This window comes from Malus domestica, chromosome 11 (genome assembly GCF_042453785.1).
Source record: "Malus domestica chromosome 11, GDT2T_hap1".
In the NCBI taxonomy this organism is placed as follows: Eukaryota; Viridiplantae; Streptophyta; class Magnoliopsida; order Rosales; family Rosaceae; genus Malus; species Malus domestica.
The window spans coordinates 27,459,893-27,481,006 of record NC_091671.1 but is presented as its reverse complement, the minus strand read 5'-3'; the positions used below and the strand labels follow the sequence as shown (position 1 = coordinate 27,481,006).

At 36.3% G+C, this 21,114-nt stretch overlaps 3 protein-coding genes across 4 annotated transcripts; 1 reads left to right on the top strand and 2 right to left on the bottom strand.

Annotated features, from left to right (window-relative positions):
- Positions 1–759: 759 nt before the first annotated feature.
- Positions 760–2,791, top strand: LOC103448309 (uncharacterized). The gene is made up of 3 exons (XM_008387555.4): positions 760–1,181; positions 2,060–2,160; positions 2,303–2,791. Exons 1-3 carry the CDS (start codon positions 1,127–1,129, stop codon positions 2,579–2,581), a joined length of 435 nt encoding a protein of 144 aa, XP_008385777.2. The 5' UTR covers positions 760–1,126; the 3' UTR covers positions 2,582–2,791.
- Positions 2,747–4,877, bottom strand: LOC103448310 (cysteine synthase 2). 2 transcript variants are annotated; one of them, XM_008387556.4, is made up of 5 exons: positions 4,580–4,877; positions 4,406–4,480; positions 3,753–3,896; positions 3,396–3,533; positions 2,747–3,291 (listed from the first exon to the last, which is right to left on the bottom strand). In XM_008387556.4, exons 1-5 carry the CDS (start codon positions 4,790–4,792, stop codon positions 3,169–3,171), a joined length of 693 nt encoding a protein of 230 aa, XP_008385778.1. In that variant the 5' UTR covers positions 4,793–4,877; the 3' UTR covers positions 2,747–3,168. The 2 variants fall into 2 exon arrangements, with proteins under 2 accessions (XP_008385778.1, XP_008385779.1); XM_008387557.4 differs by lacking the exon at positions 4,406–4,480 and having other exon boundaries at positions 4,580–4,876.
- Positions 4,878–6,003: 1,126 nt separating this feature from the next.
- Positions 6,004–9,718, bottom strand: LOC103448308 (WEB family protein At3g02930, chloroplastic-like). Its single transcript, XM_008387553.4, has 2 exons — positions 9,527–9,718; positions 6,004–9,008 (listed from the first exon to the last, which is right to left on the bottom strand). The coding sequence occupies exon 2, from the start codon at positions 8,984–8,986 to the stop codon at positions 6,215–6,217; it is 2,772 nt and encodes a 923-aa protein (XP_008385775.2). The 5' UTR covers positions 8,987–9,008; positions 9,527–9,718; the 3' UTR covers positions 6,004–6,214.
- Positions 9,719–21,114: the final 11,396 nt, after the last annotated feature.

The window sequence follows — 21,114 nt, the reverse complement described above, 5'->3', positions numbered from 1 at the left end:
AAACCGAAATGAAACCAAACCATTTGGTTCGGTTCGGTTTGGTTTTAAACGGTTTTAGTTTGGTTTCATTGTTTGAAAAAACTATTATGGTTACCTAGTTGTATCTCATTTCATCCAATTCAATAAAAAAGTTTTGGTGTTTGAAAAGGCTATTATGGTTACCTAATGCATTATGACATTATGAAAAATAAATTGTTCATCCAATTCAATAAAAAAGTTTTGTTGTTTCAACTTACTTTGCATCATCCAAGTTTCAAACCTTTGTTATTCCCCTTCCTTTTGCACACTTACTAGCCGAAGGTTTAGGAGGTCTTTGAACTTGTGAATGGGCTTGAGAAGCCGATAGTTGGAAAGACCTTGCACGTTGTAAATTTAAAACCAATGGATCGGAAGCCATTGATCCTTGTGAACTACAACCTTTTGATTGGCTTGGAGGGGGCGGATTCAATTCGTGTAGGTGTGTGTATACTGGGCGGAAACCTATCTAGTATCTACCAATTACTCTCATGTTATAAGTAAATTTAACTAAAACAAGTTATAAATCTTAGTTCTTACCATATTATAGCACTCTGGACTCTAGAGGCTAGGGGCTAGAATGAAGGGGAGGCCGGAGGGGAGACCGATAGAGAGAGAGAGTCTGGAGAGTGTAGATCGAGAGAGAGAGTTAGAAACTTAGATGAATAAAGTTGAGCAGTACAGACTAGAAAGAAAAGATAGAGATTATGTGGAAATATTATGATATAGTTGAGTCAATACTATTTATGTATCACAGATAAAAATAAACATATTTATCATCGTTTAAATTATGTATTACAAATTTTATCTATCTAGCATTAGCCCGAAAATAGCCTTTAGCCCAAAGCCGCCGCCAAACTCAAGAAAACAATTTTATTTTTTTTCTTTTGAAGGATAAAGCAAAATGGGTTAGGGTTTTAACCTTTTGGGCATCCATTTCATAGGGTTTTCTGAAAAGAAAAGCTCGGTGGTTTTGCGTTTCATCAGATTTGCGGAAGCCTCTGATTTGGGAGTTGTGTTGGTGGTGGTGATTGGATTTGAGCCGTTGGATTGACCTTGATCTGGGCTTTTGCGCCCTGTGGCTGGTTAAATCCATGATCATCAGCGTCCCATGGACCCTTCTCCAGTGCGAACCACTCCACCTCTCGAAGAAGAAGATGAGTGGGGTATGTTATGTATCACCTTTCGCATCTGTTTTTCCTTCTTCTTCTCATAAAATCCTGTTGTTTGGTTGCTGAGAAAATTTTGTTGGAAAGTGGAAAATCACTAGTAAAGATGCGAATATTTTTGCCTAATTTGGATGGGTTTTTGTATGTTTTGCATTAATGTTCTTAACCTCAGCCAATTACTGCATTCTGCTTGATTTCTTGTATTGGGTTATGCTTAGACATTTAATTTGTTTGTTTGCTGAGAAAATATATGCTTGTTACAAAATGGAAAACAAATGGAGATTTATTGGGTAAATAGATGTTGTTTTGGCATTGCAGCATAATTTGTTAGCTACATGATTTCTCTACGGGATCTGTAACTTGTAGTATCTGGATTTTGTCTTGTGAGTTTTAGTGTGAATTGGCAAGAAAGTTTAACTTTGGAGTCGAAACTTAGGATCGCATATACTTTCTTTATGTATCTACCGGTTAGCGTAATTTGAGAAAAGTGTTTGCTCCAAGATGCAGGAAAGTGCTACTCTTAAACTGATCATAGTTGCAATTATCTAGAGGCGTATGTATTTTAGGGTAACCTCTTTGTGGCACAAGTTTTTCTCTGTTGTGTGTGACACGTTAAGTTTGATTGCAGTGAATTTATTTAGGGAAAATGATTTTCGAACCGCTTTTCTCCTCCTGCACAACTTATGTTCTTTATCTGGCCTTTAGATTGAATAAATCAATGGAGAACAAAGGGTCAAAATTAAACAGAGTGCAGAAGGAGAAAAGGGTTGTGCTGAAATTACCTTTAGTTAGTGGTGTCAGCAATGTAACGTAGTCTTCTGATTGATGCGCACTTAACTGTTTTGAGATTAATATTGAACTGTTTTTGGCATTAGACACTGATGGATTTGTGATTCCGAGCTTGGTGATTGAAGAGCAAGATAGCAGTAATCACAATGCTCCAACAGTAGAAGCTTCAAAACCACCATCTCCAAAGGTCAGTTACAAGTGCTTACAAGTGCTGTAGCTCCTTGTAATGAGTAAAGGGAATTACACGTTTGTACCTGATGGCCCTGAAAGTCTTTAATTCGGAGACCTCGGAACTGGTTTTTTGTTGACTTTGCATTTCTTGTATGCAGGCCAAAAAAGAAGAGAAGATCTATTTAGGACCGCACGGGGCTCCTCCTTCGCAATCAAAGCAGCAAGAGGTAAACCCTAGTAGCCGTAAGCAGAAGTTCAAGCAGAAACTGAAGGAAGCAGATAAGAAAAGTACCAGGACAGGCCGAGAGAATAAGTTGGAGAATCTGAGAGAGCTTGTGGGTGGGAAGGGAAGCAGCAGCATGGCAAAGGGTTCTAACAGGGATTGGTTAGACCCACACTGTCACGAGTCTCAGTTTGAGAAGTGGAACACCGAGTGATTAGAGTATCGCATGTTTTGAATTGCTCGAAACATTTGAATTTGGCATCCCGATCGTGTGAGGTTTTGATCTTTTATATCTATGGAGACATTTGAAGCCATGTATCTTGACAACAAAATTTTAGTTGAATCTTCCACCATTATTCCAGAAACTATCGGAATAGAATTTGATTGTTTAAACAAGTGATTAGCGATGTATTAACTTACGAAATTGTAGAGCCATAACATTCATTTCAATACAGAACTCAATGCCCCCAAAATCAACAACGTAAGATGAATAATCGCTTCTCGAATGAACTCATTCTAAGAGATGCAAACACTTTGCCTGTAGAAATTAATGTAATCTATTGAGTGCGATTGCTAAAGTATTCAGAAATACTGTCTAAAAACTTCACGAAGACTGCAACCGAATGAAAAACTACTTAAGCTACTGCCCTTTGGATGGAACTGCAGAGAGAAACATGGATGCCCTTGGCAGATGCAGATCCTCATGCAACACCCAGGAACTCTAATCCACTAGCCGAGGGTCTCAAACCGTACTGAGACAGATACTCAGCGCTGCAAAATTTGCTCAGATGTCTCATCCCGCTATCGCATAAAATGGTCACAATTGTGTGACCGGGACCAAGCGACTGTGCTGCTCGGACTGCTCCAACACAATTCATGGCTGAAGAACTCCCCAAAAAGAGCCCGTTGTTCTTCATAAGAAACCTGACAGTTTTCAGAAAAACAAGCTTGAGGCCAAGAAAAACAACTAACCATTCTTAGTTTAACATTGCCAGGTGAATGTAAGAAATTGGGATTTTTCATCTTACTATTTGGTATATGATTACAGATTTTTCATTTGCTTCCGTAGCCCGCCTCCTAGCAATATTTACAAAGTGTTCCCTGAGCGTCATTGACACTGGCCTTACCCTTTCAACAGTCGCCCCGAGGGCTTCAAGTATTTGAGACTGAAAGAAATGTTGGCACAACAGAAGTCAAATTCAGCACACTGCAGAACCTAATTTTTAATTTCGATGGAAAAAAAGAAACTGGAAGGAGCGGGATCATGGTTTATGGTACCACTGGGTTTCTGGTGTTTGCTCATATCAGATAAACCCCGACAGCACCTTTAACTGATTCATAGTTTATGAATCAATGTCGCTAATCCGAAATGCATCTCTAAATACCTTCTCGATAGCAGCGTCATCAGGTATAACCACGTGACATTTGCAACCATACGCAGGAGCAACCGTGGCAAGGCTAATAGCCGTGCTTCCAGCACTCCCCTTGGTGACCACTCCACCTGGAGCGAGGCCTCCAGATTCCAAAGCCTGTATACAACCAAAAATCAGAACATCTGCGTGACTCAGAAAACCAATCCATTACAATCAGTCAACAACTCATTACAACGGATTATCTAAACTGCTACAAGGTAGTAGCCAGAACAATATTAAGTCAATTTAAATGCTAAACAACAATGTCAAGTATCACTAACAGCGATAATAAGAAGAATACCAAACTTGTGAGCAATTGAATACATTTAGGCGCCGTTTGGTAACCATTTTATTTTCAGTTTTCACTTTCTCAAACGGTCCCTTAATTTTTTAATAATTTGACAACAAAAGTAGTGAAGATCATAACAGCAGGTTAGAGTTTGTCAAAACTTACTTTCGAGTTTCGAGTTTCGAGTTTCGACAAACCCTACTTTCCAGAAAAATTAATCTAAGTTAATGATCACTGGTGCCAATTATATTTTCCGCGAATTTCAACTTACAAATACACGAAATGCAAAATTTTAAAAGTTTCCGTCAAATTTGTCAACCAACTAAGTTTTTTTAACCTCTTCAATAATCTTGACAGCAACTCTGTCTTTCACGCTCCCACCTGGGTTCAAAAACTCGCACTTTCCAAGTATCTAAACAAACCCAAATATTAAAAAATAATAATAATTGCAGAAATAAATGAAAATCCAGAAAGAAAAAAAAATTTGGAGAAAAAGCTTCTTACTGCTTACTTCACAGCCGGTGGCGTCCGAGAGGCTGTTGATGCGGATCAGAGGGGTGTTGCCAATGGCACCAACGAGGCCATCTCTGTGATTTTCCTTCGAGCGCAGGGATAGTTCGGTCTTTTTGGAGGACGGCTTGGACTTGTAGAGAAAAAGAGAGAGCAACGCCATAGACACTGAGACTACAGCCACAACAGCGCCGGTGCTTCTCACAGGCGCCATTGTTGGCGGTTCGAACCCCGACAGCTTTTGCTACTAAAAACATGAAGACACCACTTCAAACCTGGCGATTTTTCTTCAACGCACCGGACCATTTAATGGTCCGGGAAATAAACGGTCCAGATTGGCGTTGGAATATCTAACGGTTGCGAGAAATAGGAAAATTTTAAACATCAAAATGACATTTGATGATTTGTGTGGTAATTTAACATTTTATACAATTTTTTGCCCCCCCCCTAATATGTTAAATAATAATGTCTTTCTATGGTTTCTTTGCATCTCTTTGTGTGGTTAATTATTGAGATAATTTCGAAGGAACCGGATCCCCTTCGAACCCAAAGAAACTGAGCCCAATGATCAAATGATCCGGGCCATTGAAATTTGATTCAACGGTTATAATTATTATAATTTTTAGATATCTCCCTGTTTGTAGTCGTTAGATCAAATTTCAATGGTCCGTATCATTTGATCCTTGGGCTCAGTTCCTTTGGGTTCAGAGGGGATCTAGTTCCATACTTGAAACACACACATTTATTATATATTGCATTACATCCATTAAAAAATTATTGAATGAATTTTACAGTTGTTGTCAAATTTGATAGCAAAAGGCTTTGCCTTCAATTAACTTAGTGTCATGTAAAAAACTGAAGGCTCTGTTGGAGAGAGTTTGCTGCCATTTTCTAATGTTGTACGTCTATGTGACAGTTTTGACATCTCCTTTAGAGATGCTCTTATTCTCTCTCCCCTCCTTTCTCTACTTCTTTCTTCAACAACATATTCACAGCGGATTCCTTTTGAGTGTAGAGAAGAGAAATGTTAAAAAGACTCTTTCAAAAGTAGGACTCTTCATGAACTCTCTGTTACTCTGTCATCTTGTGCCAAATGTTTTACCCTATTGGCACGAAAATTGACGTAAAATGTAAGGTGATAAAAAGTTCCTGAAGAGTCTCACTTTGAAAATGTTCTCTTACCATTTCTTATGCGGACAAAGAAATGACACACAATTTGAGATGGTTTGGGATTTAGGGTTTAGGGTTTAGATTTTTTATTAATTGGGTCCATTTCTTCGTAAACACGGTTACATTTTTCTTAAAAATTGAATCATTGGTACATAAGAATCATTGTATCACTGTATAATCTTGTGAATAATAGTTAGTCAATTTCTCTAAGAAACAACAACAATGACTTGTATGCACTTCAAGTTAGAGATAATATTGTGGTGGAAATGAGAAAATTATATATTTTGTGATAAAAAAACTAAATACGTTATATGATTACAACAAATTATAAGTAGAAATCATACAAACTAGATGAATATGTACAGAAAATCTAAACGAAACTCTAGATGTATATGTTACAGAAAGAATCAGATTAAACTACTGAGTATCAAAACTAGAAGAACAATACAAAAAAATACAGCTTTAGCTATTCTGGTGAAGGTTCCCTTTTGGTTGGTGATGTTTCTTCTTTGGTATCCGGTGATGGTTCCTTTTTCGTATCCGGCGATGGTTCCTTTTTGGTACTATAAGTAGTGCTTCTCTTTATAAGATCTCCGAATCTTCGTAGCAAAGCTTTCTTTTTCCTTGAATTTTCACCTTGAGGTCCATCTAGATGATCACAATCATCTGAATGGAATCCTTCTCCATCGTCTGTGAACGTAGAAGAAGAGTTTCCGCGGTGATGTGTAGCTGACCCCGGAGAGGCTACCTCAAATATCGACCCTTTGAGAGCCTCGTCTAATTCAATCTCATCATCGCCGTCAACAACTTCTTCTTCATGCGTGTTTGAAATTTTGAGCTCCTTAAGATTGAAACTGAAAACTTTGCCAAATATGCTTCCATTTTGAGATGTTGTAGCGTCCTTCTCATCCTTGGACGATGTTTTCTCTTTATCCTCCTTTTTTGCATCCCCCGCTAATGGCGGTTTCTCTTTACTCGTATCCTCCTTTTTCACATCCTTTGGTGGTTTTTTCTCCTTGACCTCCTTCTTCAATTCCTTTGATGATGATGTTTTCTCCTTAGCCTCCTTCTTCGACTCCTTTTCTTTTGATGGTGTTTTATCCTTCTCCTCCTTCTTGCAGTCCTTCTCCTTTGACAATGGTTTCTCTTTCTCCTCTTTCTTGCAATCATTTTCCTTTGTTGGTATTTTCTCTTTTTCCTCATTCTTTGACGATTCAATAAGCAACCGTTTTAACTCCTTGATATTTTCATGAGCTGCTATTTCATTTACCCTATAATTTTCGTTTTCTTGAGTAAGGAAATTCAAGGCCTCCTCTTTTCCAGCCAGAGTATCTTTGAGTCGAGAATTTTCGGCTTGAGCAATGGCAGTAGCTTCTTTTGCAACATTTGCTTCATTTAACGCCTGCTTAAGTATATCGCGCAACTTTCTATTTTCTTCCTTCGATAACATGGCTCTATTATCTGTCTCTAGAACCAACTCATGCAATCTGAAGTTGTCTTGTTGTGCAGCACATCTGTCCTCTTCGGCTCTTCTAATACAATTAACAAAACCGGTTTCCTTCCCACTCCATGCTAAAACTGACTCTTCATGTTCTATTTTCAACCTGGCAGCAATGTTTTTGTGTCTTTCGGCTTCTTTCCTTGCTTCATCCAGTAGTGTTCTATAACTTTCCTCGTTGCTTTTTAACATCGCATTTAGATGTTCTTCTTGTGCTCTTGAGTGCTCCAGCTCTGCTTGGCTCATGCAAAGTTTATCTTTCAACTGGTTGGCTTCTGTCGCAACTTCTTTCAGTGCAAAAGCCAGATCATCCAACGCCGTTTTCCCATTTTCTTCGGCTTCAGTTGCCAACCTTAATTCATGTTTAAGTACTTTTCTCTCGTCAAGTAATTTCTCGACCTTGGACGTAGAGAGTTGCTCCTTTTTTTGGACATCACCCAGATTCTCCTTTGTCATCTGAAGCTCAGACTTGAGACTCTCTAATTCCTCCTTCATGGAAATATGACTTTCGGATTGATCATGCTGATGAGATGCACTACTATCTTGACTACTTTCATCGGATTCATCTTCGCATTTCTCCATTTTCTTGTGAAAGGAGGCAATCTCAAACTTTGCCTCTTCAAGTAAAGCCTTGGTCTGCTCAAGTTGGTTTGTTTGGGTGATCAATGAATCAAGAATTCTTGCTTCTGATTGCTTCCTTTTATCTATTTCCATTTCCAATTCTTGAATTCTCTCGTCACTTTCAGACAATAAATCATCCGTGTCAGCCTCCGAGGTTTCCATCTTCTCTGCTAGTTTGAGCTTCAATTCCTGAATTCTTCCTTGACTTTCTGACAATAAAGACTTGGTGTGAGCCTCGGAGGCGCTAACATTCTCTGCTAGTTTGAGCTCCAAGTCCTGAATTTTTCCTTCACGTTCTGACAGTAAAGCCTTTGTATGAGCCCCAGAGTATTCCGCTTTCTCTGCCAGTTTGAGCTCCAATTCCTGAATTCTTTCGTCACTTTTGAGCAATAAAGCCTTCGTTTGAGCCTCAGAGGTTTCCGCATTCTCTGACTCTGCGTTAGAAAACTTCATATACTCTGCCAGTTTGAGCTCCAATTCCCGAATTCTTTCGTCACTTTTGAGTAATAAAGCCTTCATGTGAGGATCAGAGTTTTCCGTTTTCTCTGCCAGTTTTAGCTCCAAATCACGAACTTTTTTTTCACATGTGAATAACAAAGCCTTTGTGTGAGCTTCTGCCTCGGTGGACTTCATATTCTCCTCCAGTTTCATCTCCAATTCGCGAATTCTTTTTTTACTTTCGGACAGTAAAGCTTTCGTATGAGCATCCGAGATTTTCGCATGGTCTGCTTTGATCTCCAACTCCCGAATTCTTTCTTCGTTTTGAGACACTAAACTCTTTGCTTGAGCTTCAAACTTTTTCACTCTCTCACTCAACTTGAGCTCCAAATCTTTGGCCTTCCCTAACTCGAGTTTCAAAGACTCAATAATCTCCTCTTTGCTCTTCAGTTCTTGCCTTGCATTCGACAACAACTCCGCCGTCAAATTTAATTCTGAGTCGTTCCTGACATCGTTCTGAGTTGCCAATTCTTCACTAAGCCTCACGTTGGCCTCGTCTGCCACTTTTTTCATCTCTCGATGTTCATCAACAGCTCCATCTCTTTCTACCTCCACTGCTTGCAATTGCGCCTTCACCTTCTTCAACTCCTCTTCGGGTTGCTCCATTTTTGGTTGTTGCATCTCCCAAAGCTCCAAGGGTGATCTGTTTCACAAAAAGCATCCTTCATCAACTAAAATAAAAGTTTAACGGAAACCAAGTAAATAAATTACACAAAAATTTGCATGGTCAATCCCTTGGATCCTTCAAAATAGTTATCCAGATGAATGTGAAGTTCTTGCAAAAAAATTCAATAAAACCTTGTTCTAAATCAAAGTGAAAAATTAGGAAAGTTGCATGTACAATTTTTTTAATCATCATTGTATGACATTTTTTAGACAAAAACAACGTTCGTAATGCACGATAAAAAAAATTCTACTATTCTTAATTGTATTAAATCATGTGAAGGTCTTAATTTAGTTTCACCCAAAACTCTCAAAATTCCAGGGCCGACCTTGGAGACAATCTTACACATCAAGAAATTTTTTTTATAAAAAAAAGTTAAAAAGCAATGAAATGGTGGAGAAAAAACTTGACACAACAACCGTAAAAGCCTAAGAAATGGTGAGATGAACATAAAGGAAAACATCGGAAATTGGAGAAAAATTAAACAAAGTACGTACCTTAATTAGCCTTGAATTGCCATGTTTGATGCTGATCAAGAAATCGTAGGAGCTGGCGGTTTCTATATTTTCTGATGCCACTAAAATATGAGGAGAAAAGGCAGAAACGTAGAGAGAGAAGCTATTTGGTGGGTGTTGGAAGTGTTTTCTTAAGCTTAATTATAACAAATCACATTGTCTTGTAAACACAAGGCCGTTTTATCTTCAACATCAAACACTTGTGCGTGGCAGCCATCACTAACCCTCACACTATTTATTGACCGAAAAATAAGAAATACCTCTCACTATTTGACATCTTTTGCCCCTCCTTCCTATGCCATTCGATATATCAATCAAAGTCGTCGTTTATGTTTATCTCCATACCCTCCAATTCCGTTAAGTTTTCCATTATTGTCTATGCACTTTTATCACAAATGGTATGTAGCTAACTCATCATTTCTGTTTTTTGTTTTCTAGGTGAAGCTGTGTAAACAAGGCAAAACGGCCATATATGTCCATGCACATTAAGTAGCCGTCCTTTCTTTTGGCCTATATAGTGAGAATCGTCGTCTGTGATGCTGCTGTACGTACTTGCGTCGTTAACATGGCTAATTTCCGTACTGTTAGTCTCTGGGCTGGGTGCTTTTGCCGGCTCTTATCAAGTATTCCGCTTTACCATTCCACAGCTGCATGCGCGTTTCTAATCGACCACATGAGCATTGGGAAAATAGCAAAGTTGGACTGGACCGGTTGACTGGGGGCCGAAACGAGAGCACAGATTTTAATTTGATGAAAAGGATTTGTCCCTGTGCTTGCTTCCTATACCTGGTTTTCAACCTCGTCTAGTCTTTTTATTAAAGAGTCAACAAATGCATCTCTTCAAATTGCATCCGAGTGTTAGGGTCAGTTTGGGATTGCTGTATTTAAAAAAATAATAATAATAATTGCTTATGTTGTGCTTTATAAATAATCAGTTGCAAAGTAAAATAGATGAGCATTTGATCAACTGTTTTTTAAGAGTGAGGGTGATGACAACAGTGGCGGGGACAGTGGTGGTAATGGTTGTGGTATGGTGGTTGCAATGGTGGTGATGGTAGCAGCAATGGTGGAGGAACGGTAGTGGTGCTAATAGTGGGATGTGGTGGTCGAGGTGCAGAGCTAACAATGGCAGTAGGGGCAATAGTAGCGCCGGTGGTGGCGTCTATGGTTTTGGTGGCAGAGGTGGCGATGGCAGCAATGATGGTGGTGGTTATCGTTATAGTGGAGATGGCGGTGGTGGTGGTAATGATGATGGTGACAATGGTCATAGTGGTGGTTATTGTTGTGGTCACATTAGTGGAGGTTGTGGTAGTAGCAACAATGGTGGTCGGAGGTGATAGCCGCCGCTTTATTCTCTAAGAAATAAAAATATGTGTAGAAGGGTAAATATATTATTTTCAAAAAATTAATGAAGATGTTACAACAATTGAAAATATTTATTAAATGCACCACTCAGCTTTTTATTTAGGCATCTTTTAAAGCAACATAAGAGGTCGCACTTGGTGCGATGGCAAGTGCCTTCGCCCATGAGCGGTAGGTCTCGGGTTCGAGACTTGGGAGCAGCCTCTCCATAAATGGGGGTAAGGCTAGCCGACATTCACCTCTCCCAGACCCTGCGTAAAGCGGGAGCCTTGTGCACTGGGTACGACCTTTATCTTTTAAAGCAACATACATATACTGCTTTTAAAAGCTGATGTTTGGAAGTCATTGCTTTTTAAATAAGAATGATATTTTATTTTGGGAATTGTTATTAACACTCCAAAAATCTCATTTGGCACTCCAAATTTTCTATAATTAGAAAGAAAAATACACTTGCAAGGAGTGTAGAATGAGATTTTTGGAATGCTAATAACAATTGCCTTTATTTTTTTACCAAACACTTTTTAGCTACTAAATTTAAAGTGAAGTAGATTTTGATGGAAAAAAAAAGGAAGTATTATTGGTACTCCAAAAATCTCATTCTACACTCCTTACAAGTGTATTTTTCTTTCTTAATATAGAAAGTTTGGGATGTAAAATGAGATTTTTGGAATGCTAATAACAATTCCCAAAAAAAAAGGGTTGTGCTATCCACACACCCTATTTTACTTCTCACACACCCCTTGATAATTTATGTCCGTTGATATTCTTCAATTCATCCGATCCGACGGTCGAAAATTTAAAAAAAAAATGTATGAGAAGCAAAATGGAGTGTGTGGATATCACACCCAAAAAAAATACTAAACAGAGCCTTAGTTTCTTGCAGTTTTTCAAAGAAAGTGGGTCAAAAACTCTGTGTCCTTTCAATTCTAACTCTATTAAAAATTTAGAAAATTAAACGAACTTTTTCTTGACTCGTTTTTGTTTGACACAAGAAATTTTTAGTTGTGACGGGAATACAAGTGGTATATCATATGTTTTAATGGGAATTGTGGAAAATTTTATTTTTTTAAGTTATTAACTTTTTAGCACACATATCCCACCATTTATATAGTAACATATGATGTACTATCTTATATACCGATCACATTAAAAAATCTCTTGTTTGACACAATCAGCAAATGAAAAGAAAAGAAAGTTGATATGGATTTCCTAATATTTAATCCATGTTACTGTTACTGTTAGAACCAATTTCAAAAGGTAGAAAATAATTATTGTCTTTTTGAAAAACTTTTGTGCCCACCGAGTCATGCGTTAGATCTTAACTTTCACAGAAACAAACAAAGACTTCGGTTCAAAACAAGCAGCACAACAATTTGTCTATTTGTGAAAAACAACACCCAGACGTTTGGTTTTCTTCGAAAATGACCCTAATACCCTTTGTTATGTTTTTACTTTCATAAGAAACCAATAATATAAAAAATAAGATGAATCCTAAAACTTGCTAATTGAGCTTCGGGAGGAAGAGTCTGCATTCACACTTGCCCGATTACAAGATGAGTGACTAGGGGAGCAACTTGGATGGGTTGGGTGGGTTATATGGTCAATTCAATCCTAACTCAACATTCACTATTCACGTTTGGGTTGGATTCGGGTTCATGTGGGTTTATTTAAGTTTGAGTTTAAATTGAGTTCGAGTACTTGGATTGGGATTGGGTTTGAGTTTACTCAACTTTATCGAGTCCAATCTTATAAGTTCATACTCCTTATTTTGCAAAAAAAAATCAAATATTGTACCAAACAACGTCAACATATATTATAAACTTCAATTTTACATCATCGTCCGCACAAAAGTTAAACTAAACGTTAATGTGTCAACCATGTGAAGTTGAAATAAAATTTTAGGAGAATACCAAAGTTTCCACTAAATTAGACGTAAAAGCAACACCATCATTCATAGTCATCCATAAACTTGTACCTTGCTTATATAATATGAAGTGGGACCGGTAATATGTGTACGAGAGAATTCAGGCTAGAAATTAGGTTGTGTTTGGGTTGAAATGGGCAAACAAGGATTCCCAACCCACCCAATAAATTGATCGGGTTGAGGTCGGGTTGGGTTGGGCAAGTTGTTTGGAACCAGGTTGGACATGGACGGATTTGGGTTGGACCCAACCCAAGTTGCATCCCTATGAATAACCCCTAACACCCCTTTCTATTGCAAAAAATAATAATCTCATACTTGCAGAGTTGGAATTAACTAAGCCGACTAAAGCTAGCAATGTGTTTCTTTCTGCACTCAAGTTCGGAAATCCTCCATCTTTTTCTTTTCTAACAATTTTTGTATGTGATCATGGATGAGGTTTGATTTTTCTAAAAGGAACATTGGATTGGTGTCGCATGTGTAATTTTTCATCACTTGATATGTATCGGAAATTCTAATTTACTGTTGAGGGTATCTGTGAATCCACGTGATAACAATGTAATGTCTGTAAATATAGAATGAGTTCACCGATTGCAATATTTGACAATAGTAGTTAATTTGATATTTACACAGATACATTAACAAATGGTGTAACATTTTGTAACATGAACTCTAATGGTGGATAATGTATATTGCTAACTTTCAAAAGACTAAAGTCAAATTGTTAATGGTCTCAAACCATATGGTGCAAACTGCAATTAATAGTTTAACCCAAAGAAAAAAATAACATCTTCAAAGAAGGTGTCAAATTTTACACAAAAAATTTAAATTGAAGTCTTATGTGGCACTTTGATTTTTTTTTTTAAACTATTATTTATTGCTTTATTTATTTTCTGCAAATGTAATAAGTATTTTAGAACAAAAAATAAGAATAAAAATGGCAAAAAGCTTTTATTAATCACTAAAAATAGATGTCAATCTACTCTTGATGTCAATCCATGTCATCTCATATAGAAATTTGACAGTTGAGTTGGAAAACGTTGTCTTTTATTCTATTATTGTTGATATGGACTTTTTGACTCATCCTTTGAAGATGCTTTAAGAGCATTTTAGGTAAAATAGGAAGAAAGAGAATTTGAAACCTGATGGGCATTTTGGTAAACAAGGTGCAAGGTAATTACCATAAAAATATGAAAGGATTATTTACCCTTTGTGGAAAAATAAACAATTTTACTCGCTCCAAAACAAAAGCTCAGAGGACGAAGCATTTTCCCTTCAGAGAATCTCTGCACTGTGAGAGATAGATAACCTCCCCACAATCTCTCTCTCTCTCTCTCTCTCTCTCTCTACATAATCGAACTCAAACCTTCAATCTTCTCTTCAAAACCCAACTCATGGAGATCCCAGAAAAGCTTGTCAAGTTCAAGTTCCACTTCCTCTTTGCACTCCTTTTCTGCTTTGCCCTTTACTCTCTAACCCTAATAGCTCCCGGATTTCTAACCCTTTTGGCCTACTTCTGGCCCCTCTTTCTCTCCACCGCGCTCTTCCTCTTCGCCGTCGTCATCTTCGGGAAGACCACGATACCGGCCTCCGACGCCTCCGGTGACAAACCCGGTGAAGGCCTCCTGGATTATGTAGCCGGGCAACCTGACCATGTCGTAGAAAGTTACAAATCCGAGTTGCCGCACAGCAGTAAAGTAGTTGAGGAGAAAGAACCAGAAATGTAATTTTTGTTTTTATTTTTTATTATCTCTGTAATTTCTAACTCCTTCTCTTTGGTTTGCGGTTGACAAAAATGCGACCTGTAAAATTCTGGGAAGAATAATGTCGTCAATGAGATATGGGTCGCTTTCAATTTTGCCTTCTTAATTTATTATTTGCTAAAATTTTCACCTGAAATTGGGTTTAATCTAGATATATCAAGCAGTTTCAAAGGAATTTAATCTTTTGATATTGGGTATAATTGACAAGACAAAACTGTAAAATATTAAAACCAGTCGAATTTGTGTGCAGAAAGAGTTAAATTGGCTTACCAAAAAAAATTTGAAAAAGTAATTTCTGTACACTTATTTTCTCCTTTGCTCATCATATTGTCTTCGTGCCAACAATGTCAGAATGTCTGGCTGAGTGGCTTAACAAACAAAATTAAAACGTAATTTTCGCACATCCTTTTCTCTCTCAGCATCTTTCGTTTTTAGTCTTCAAATTAAATAAATAAAAATAATAATAAACAAAAATAAATAAACGTATGTGAAATAAAATATAGTAAACTGTAGCTATGATACCTTAATTTTAACTCAATTGGAGCAATGATCCATCAACTAAAAATTCATTACCATTAGTCCCTCAAATCATAAAAAAATGCATTTATGGTCTCTCAACTAAAAATTTATTACCATTGATCCCTCAACTTTAATTCAATTGGAGAAATGATCCCTTAACTTTAACCAAATTATAACAATGGTCCTTCCATCATAACTCGTTTTGACAAAAATTTTGACGTAGTTGACGAAAATGACCATAATTACACACTTTGATGAGTTGAGGGATCCTAATTATATAAATGGTTATTCCAACATAACTTATTTTGACAAACTTTTTACGAAATTGATGAAAATGATTATAGCTACACATTTTGATAAGTTGAGGGACCAATAGTAATGAATTTTTAGTTGAGGGACCATTGCTCTAATTTGATTAAAGTTGAGGGATCATTGCTATAATTTACTCAAATAAAAATAATAAAAACAAAAATAAACAAAAATCATCTTTTTATCTGCCATTGTTATTCAAAAGAGAGAAACAAAAGGCTGGGAATGTTTGATTTGGTGGCAGTGCGGCATTGATGAGGAGAAGATATGCCATTGTTATTCAAAGGAGGAAAGAAAATATGGGGAAAAAAAGGCTGGCGATGTTTGATTTGGTGGCAATGTGGCATTTTTGGGAAAAAAAAAACTTATATAGCACAAATATAAAGAGCTTTGTGTTAAATAATAGGAGAAATTAGGTTCTCTTTTTTACTTTTGCTACTTCATTGATTAAAACCTTATTCCTTTTTAATTTTTTATCAAGGTCCTTAGTATTAATAACATCATTAATTATTTCAATAATAAAATATTTTTTATTTCTAACTATATTCATTTAATGTTAAAAATGTTACAATTAGTATATTTATATTTATGGCTAAATTTTTTATCATATATTTTTATTTTTAGTTTGTACCCATTTTTAATTTGTACCAATTTTATTTTTAGTTTTAATTTGTACCCATATATTAATTTCTTTTTGTGCCCATACTTTTTAAAGTTTTATTTGTGACAGCCCGTCTCGAAATATATTTTATCGATGGTGAAATGACTAAAGTGCCCTTGAACGTTTTGTGGTGTTGTGGGGTCTAAGCTTAGGATTTTGACCCATTTCTTTTATTCGTAAGTGTTTGGAACTTAAGTTATTTTCTTGTTATTGGTTGGGGACCAATCCGGACCACATATACACCTACACACGTTGACTCTCTCTCTCTCCTTCTCTCTTTGCTTCCATCCATTTTCCGTACAACCGTACAGACCACTTCGAACCTAGCTCACTAATCGTGGATCGAGGCTTTGAAGGTTGGTTTTGTGTTCCTTGCCAGCTCTAGAGTTCATTCATGTTCCTAGTTGGACGTGAAGACCTCGTTTTCTTGAGAACCAGAAAACCCAGTTTTGGAGCACTGTTCATTAGATCGTGATCGTGGACCTTCCAGTGAGTTTTAAGACCCTAGAAAGCTTTAGAACATCTTCACGAAGCTCGGGGAAGAAATTTGAAGTGATTTGGACGTCAGGAAGCCCTGTTTTGGTGAGTTGCAGAGATGGTTGGATTATCGTGTCTTTTCTGGTGAAATCTCGTGGATTTTAGGACCTAAAAGTGGTAAGGTTTTGTTCATCTCATCCTAAGTTTCATTTTGGTATATAATTCATGAATTTTGGTTGAGAATCAAAGAAGATATGAAGTTTTAAAGATTTTTCCAATTTCCGGAATAGCAGCGGCACCGGCGCCGGACTCCAGCAAACCAAGGAAGAAGGAGGAGAATATTCCGTCAAAGTTGACAGAATATTCTAACACCGTCAGGTAATTATAACGGTATATGCTGATTTTTTACAGAATATTCCCTAATGCCGTTAGGGAATCCGTTTGGTGTGCCAGGCACGTGCCTGCGCATGGGCCGTGCGTCTGGCCGTGCCTTGGCCAGCGCATGAGGGCGCGTGGGTGCTCAGAAAAGTTTTCTAAAAATATGGGGATGTTCCTGAGGTTAAGTAGGTCTTGGTGGTATATTCAAATACCCCATTTGAGCAATGTGTGAGAAGTTATTACCTAGTTTTGTGTATGTTCTTTAAATAACATTTATATAGTTGTTTCGCATATAGGTGAGACCTATCATGAGGACAAGCGTAGTCAAGCAAGGCTCGGGGGTTACGATCCTTCCACATATCAGTGAGTGTGCTTTTGGTTTTCAGTATATACCTATATACTTAGTATTTTTCCAAGAAAATGCATTTAAATGAAATTATGTTTTGAATTGCCATGCCTATTGATTTGTACTTAGAATATGAATTAGTATAGTATGCATAAATACAATTTGACGATGTGGACGCTCAGGTAAGTTGTATACTGTTTATGTGTGATTTGATGATGATGTGAGATGTGTTGAGAATTTATAAACCTTCACCCCGGTGTTAGTGCTCCCGCCCGTGGCCAGGGCACAGGCCTTCACGTAATGTTCACTTCTCGCACCATACGTTCACCTTGGATCCAAGTTAGGTGCACAGTCCTGTCATAGAGACCACTTTAGGTGGTTCCGACTCGTAGATGACCCGCGATTATTCACACAGTCTTCACGTGATCGTAGCACTAGAGCGTATTTATTTATTTACACCCAGTCCTGTCGTACAAACCACTTTAGGTGGTTCCGACTTATGTGCATGCATACTTGTTTAGTTATAGATTCAGCCATACATGTCACTTTAGGTGGATTCGGCTGATATGTTATTTCACCTGAACTACTTATTCTGTTATTTTGAGATATTTGGCATGGCATACTTATGAATATCATTTCTAAGCATGGTTTTGAGATATGTATATGTATATATGCATTCTATTTTCTGGAAAATTATACAGGTTTTACGGCGAAGGGTTAGAACTTTTGCTAAATGACATGATTTTGAAAAGCTTTGTTTTTACCCACTCACACTTTCTGTTTTGCGCCCCTCCAGGTTCTAGTTAGGAGTACTTGTTGGTGGCTTACGAGGAATTCACCGTAGCTCTAACAGATTATCACCAATGTAGAATTATCTTTGATGTTGTATAATTAGTATTCGTCATGCTGGATTGCACTTAGGCTACTTATGCTCTGATTGTGAACTCATGTTTATTCTCGTCTTGCACCTTACTTTATCTAGTGCTCTAGTTAGTTGGTTTTTATTTATTCGCATTTCCTTATCTTTATTGCTTCCGCACTGTGCTCATAGCTACGTTACCTCATGTGACAGCCATCATGCCTCGATCTGGGTCGGGGTGTGTCATTATTTGTATTTGTACCCATATTTTTTTATTTATTTGTACCCATTTTTATTTTTGCTGAACTAGAACGTATTCTGTGCACTCTAGACATTTCCTTAAACTTTGTTTATTACTTTTATATTCTAATGATTATTCACGTATATTTCCTCTTAATCATTACTCCTATATTCAATAAATGGCTTTCGTCACTCTTGGGTGTCGCCTAGCACGTGCCTATCCGGGTATTCAGAGAATATGCGGTCCAAATCTATGAATATTCTTTGACTGAAACCTTGTTGGTTTTCAATTTTTGATCCAAGTCCCTGAAATTAATGCGATAATTTATTTCTATGTACGTTACTATATTTTTTAAATTAAAAATTTATATTTATATTTGTTTATATTAATGAGATTTTAAATAAAAAACCATAATTTGTGGGATTAAAAATATTAAAATATAAATATACTATTGTGTGTGTGTGTATATATATAAACATGGGTACATTCTTCAAAATCACCAAAAAGAGAGAGAGAAGATATTAGGCTTAATAATATTAATAAATTTCTTCAATTAAGCTTAACATGGATACATTCTCAAATCAAAGAAAAAAGAATGTACCCATATAAGTTTAAAAATGGATTAGAAAAAAATTGAATAGATTTTATATATAAAAAAAGGGTACATTTTACATATAACAAATTGGTATATTTAAGAATGAGTACATTTTAAGATTAAAATTTTGAAAAAAATACATGAATGGGTACATATAATTAGCATGGGTACATTTAGCAAAAATAAAAATGGGTACAAATAAAAAAAATATGGGTACAAATATAAATAAAACTTTAAAAAGTATGGGCACAAAAAGAAATTAATATATGGCTACAAATAAAAACTGAAAAGAAAATTGATATAAATTAAAAATGGGTACAAACTAAAAATAAAAATATGTGATAAAAAATTTAGCCATAAATATATATATACTAATTGTAACATTTTTAACATTAAATGAATATATTTAGAAAGAAAAAATATTTTATTATTGAAATAATTAATAATGTTATTAATACAACGAATCTTGATCAAAAATTGAAAAGAAATAAAATTTTAATCAATAAAGTAGTAAAAGTAAAAATGAGAACCTAGTTTATCTATAATTTTTATATTTGCTTGTGTTACTGACACGGAACGAAATGTAATGCAATTAAAAATTGTTGTGATTGATGGGGTGATTGAATTGCGTCTGAGGGTGTGAGGAGCTTCTCCAAGGTTGTACCTGGACTTAATGCCATTTTATTATCTTCGTTTCTGTTGAAATCTTGTACTTACAGATAAGACCAGTGTACTATGCATAGATTCCTGAATAGTTACAAGCGCATTAACACCGACAAAAAGTTTTTGTTGACTTGATTTAGGATAACTCAATCTTTATTTAATGTAATAAATATATGTTAGTGGGTAGATTAAGTAGGGTTAACTTAATGAGTTCATTCATTCTAGTAATGATGCATTAATTATGATTAATATTAAGAGGGAGTTAGAGCTTTTATAAAAGGTAATGTTAGAGAAACTAAATTTGTAGATAAAATTTTAGAAACTAAAGATCATGAAAGTTGATTATTGATTTATTACTTAAACGTTGATAAACGTATTTATTCTTATTGGTGACATATTATTTACTCCGCAAATTTAGTCTCTCTAGCATTACCCTTTTATAAATTGAGTATTTTGTGTTCTAGAAGGAGGAGGAAGATTATGATGAATTGAGTTGTAAACTGAGTGCAGTTTGAGGGAGCTTTTTCATTCTTGTTGTTCTATCCACTCGGATATCCTAACGACATTAACGAGGAATAGACACTCCAACGATCATTGGTCATTCTCGCTCAAAAAATCAACAAAGTGTGTGGTAAATTTCTTGGCATTGTTGGTGAATCGACAAGAGGTTTAGGACTTGTGAAGTTTGGTATTGTCCTTGACAATCAACGAATCCACAAGGAAAAGTTACGAAGTTCGTGTATTTTTGTTTTATCATCAATTCTCCAATTGAGGATTGGTATCCAGATTTATCAATCAACCAATTCGCATTTTGGTCGCCGCATCACTGCTATTAGGGGCCATTACAATATTCAGGTATAAGATTTTGAGTTTTTGCTATTTCACTCCTTTCTATAGTACTACTTCACTCAAGTCTAGAGTATGAGTATCATTTGTTAGAATCAGTTATTCACGTGTAATGACAGATTCAAGAAAATTTTATTTTATAAGCAAAATAAAGGCCGAACCCGCTTTTTTTCTCAGTTGGTTCCTTACCATGCATCGGCCTCTTTTGAGGTATTTTATCCGACATCTTGCTTCGATGATAGCCATGATAAAAAATAACACTAATAGTGAAGATTAAACATTTTCATGTGTAATAATAATGAGGTTAGGATAATCACACACTCGCCCTAGTTTGGATCCACCGCTGTAAACATGTGGTGTTTAATAATCATTCATGTAAAGTGAAACTTATGTGTTTTACAATATTAAAATATTATTCTTCCAACAGTCACCACGTAAATAATTATCCCATTACTCAGTTATAGGTAAGTTTTTCTTGTTGATGCAGATCTATTTGGTAAGTTTCACATCCATCAATAGTTCGTGGGGATTCCACACCAAACAATGGCTCATAGCATATGATCATCGAAAAGAAAAAAAAAGGAATGGTTGATGGAATAAGTTTCAAACTAATCAATGGCACGCTATAAT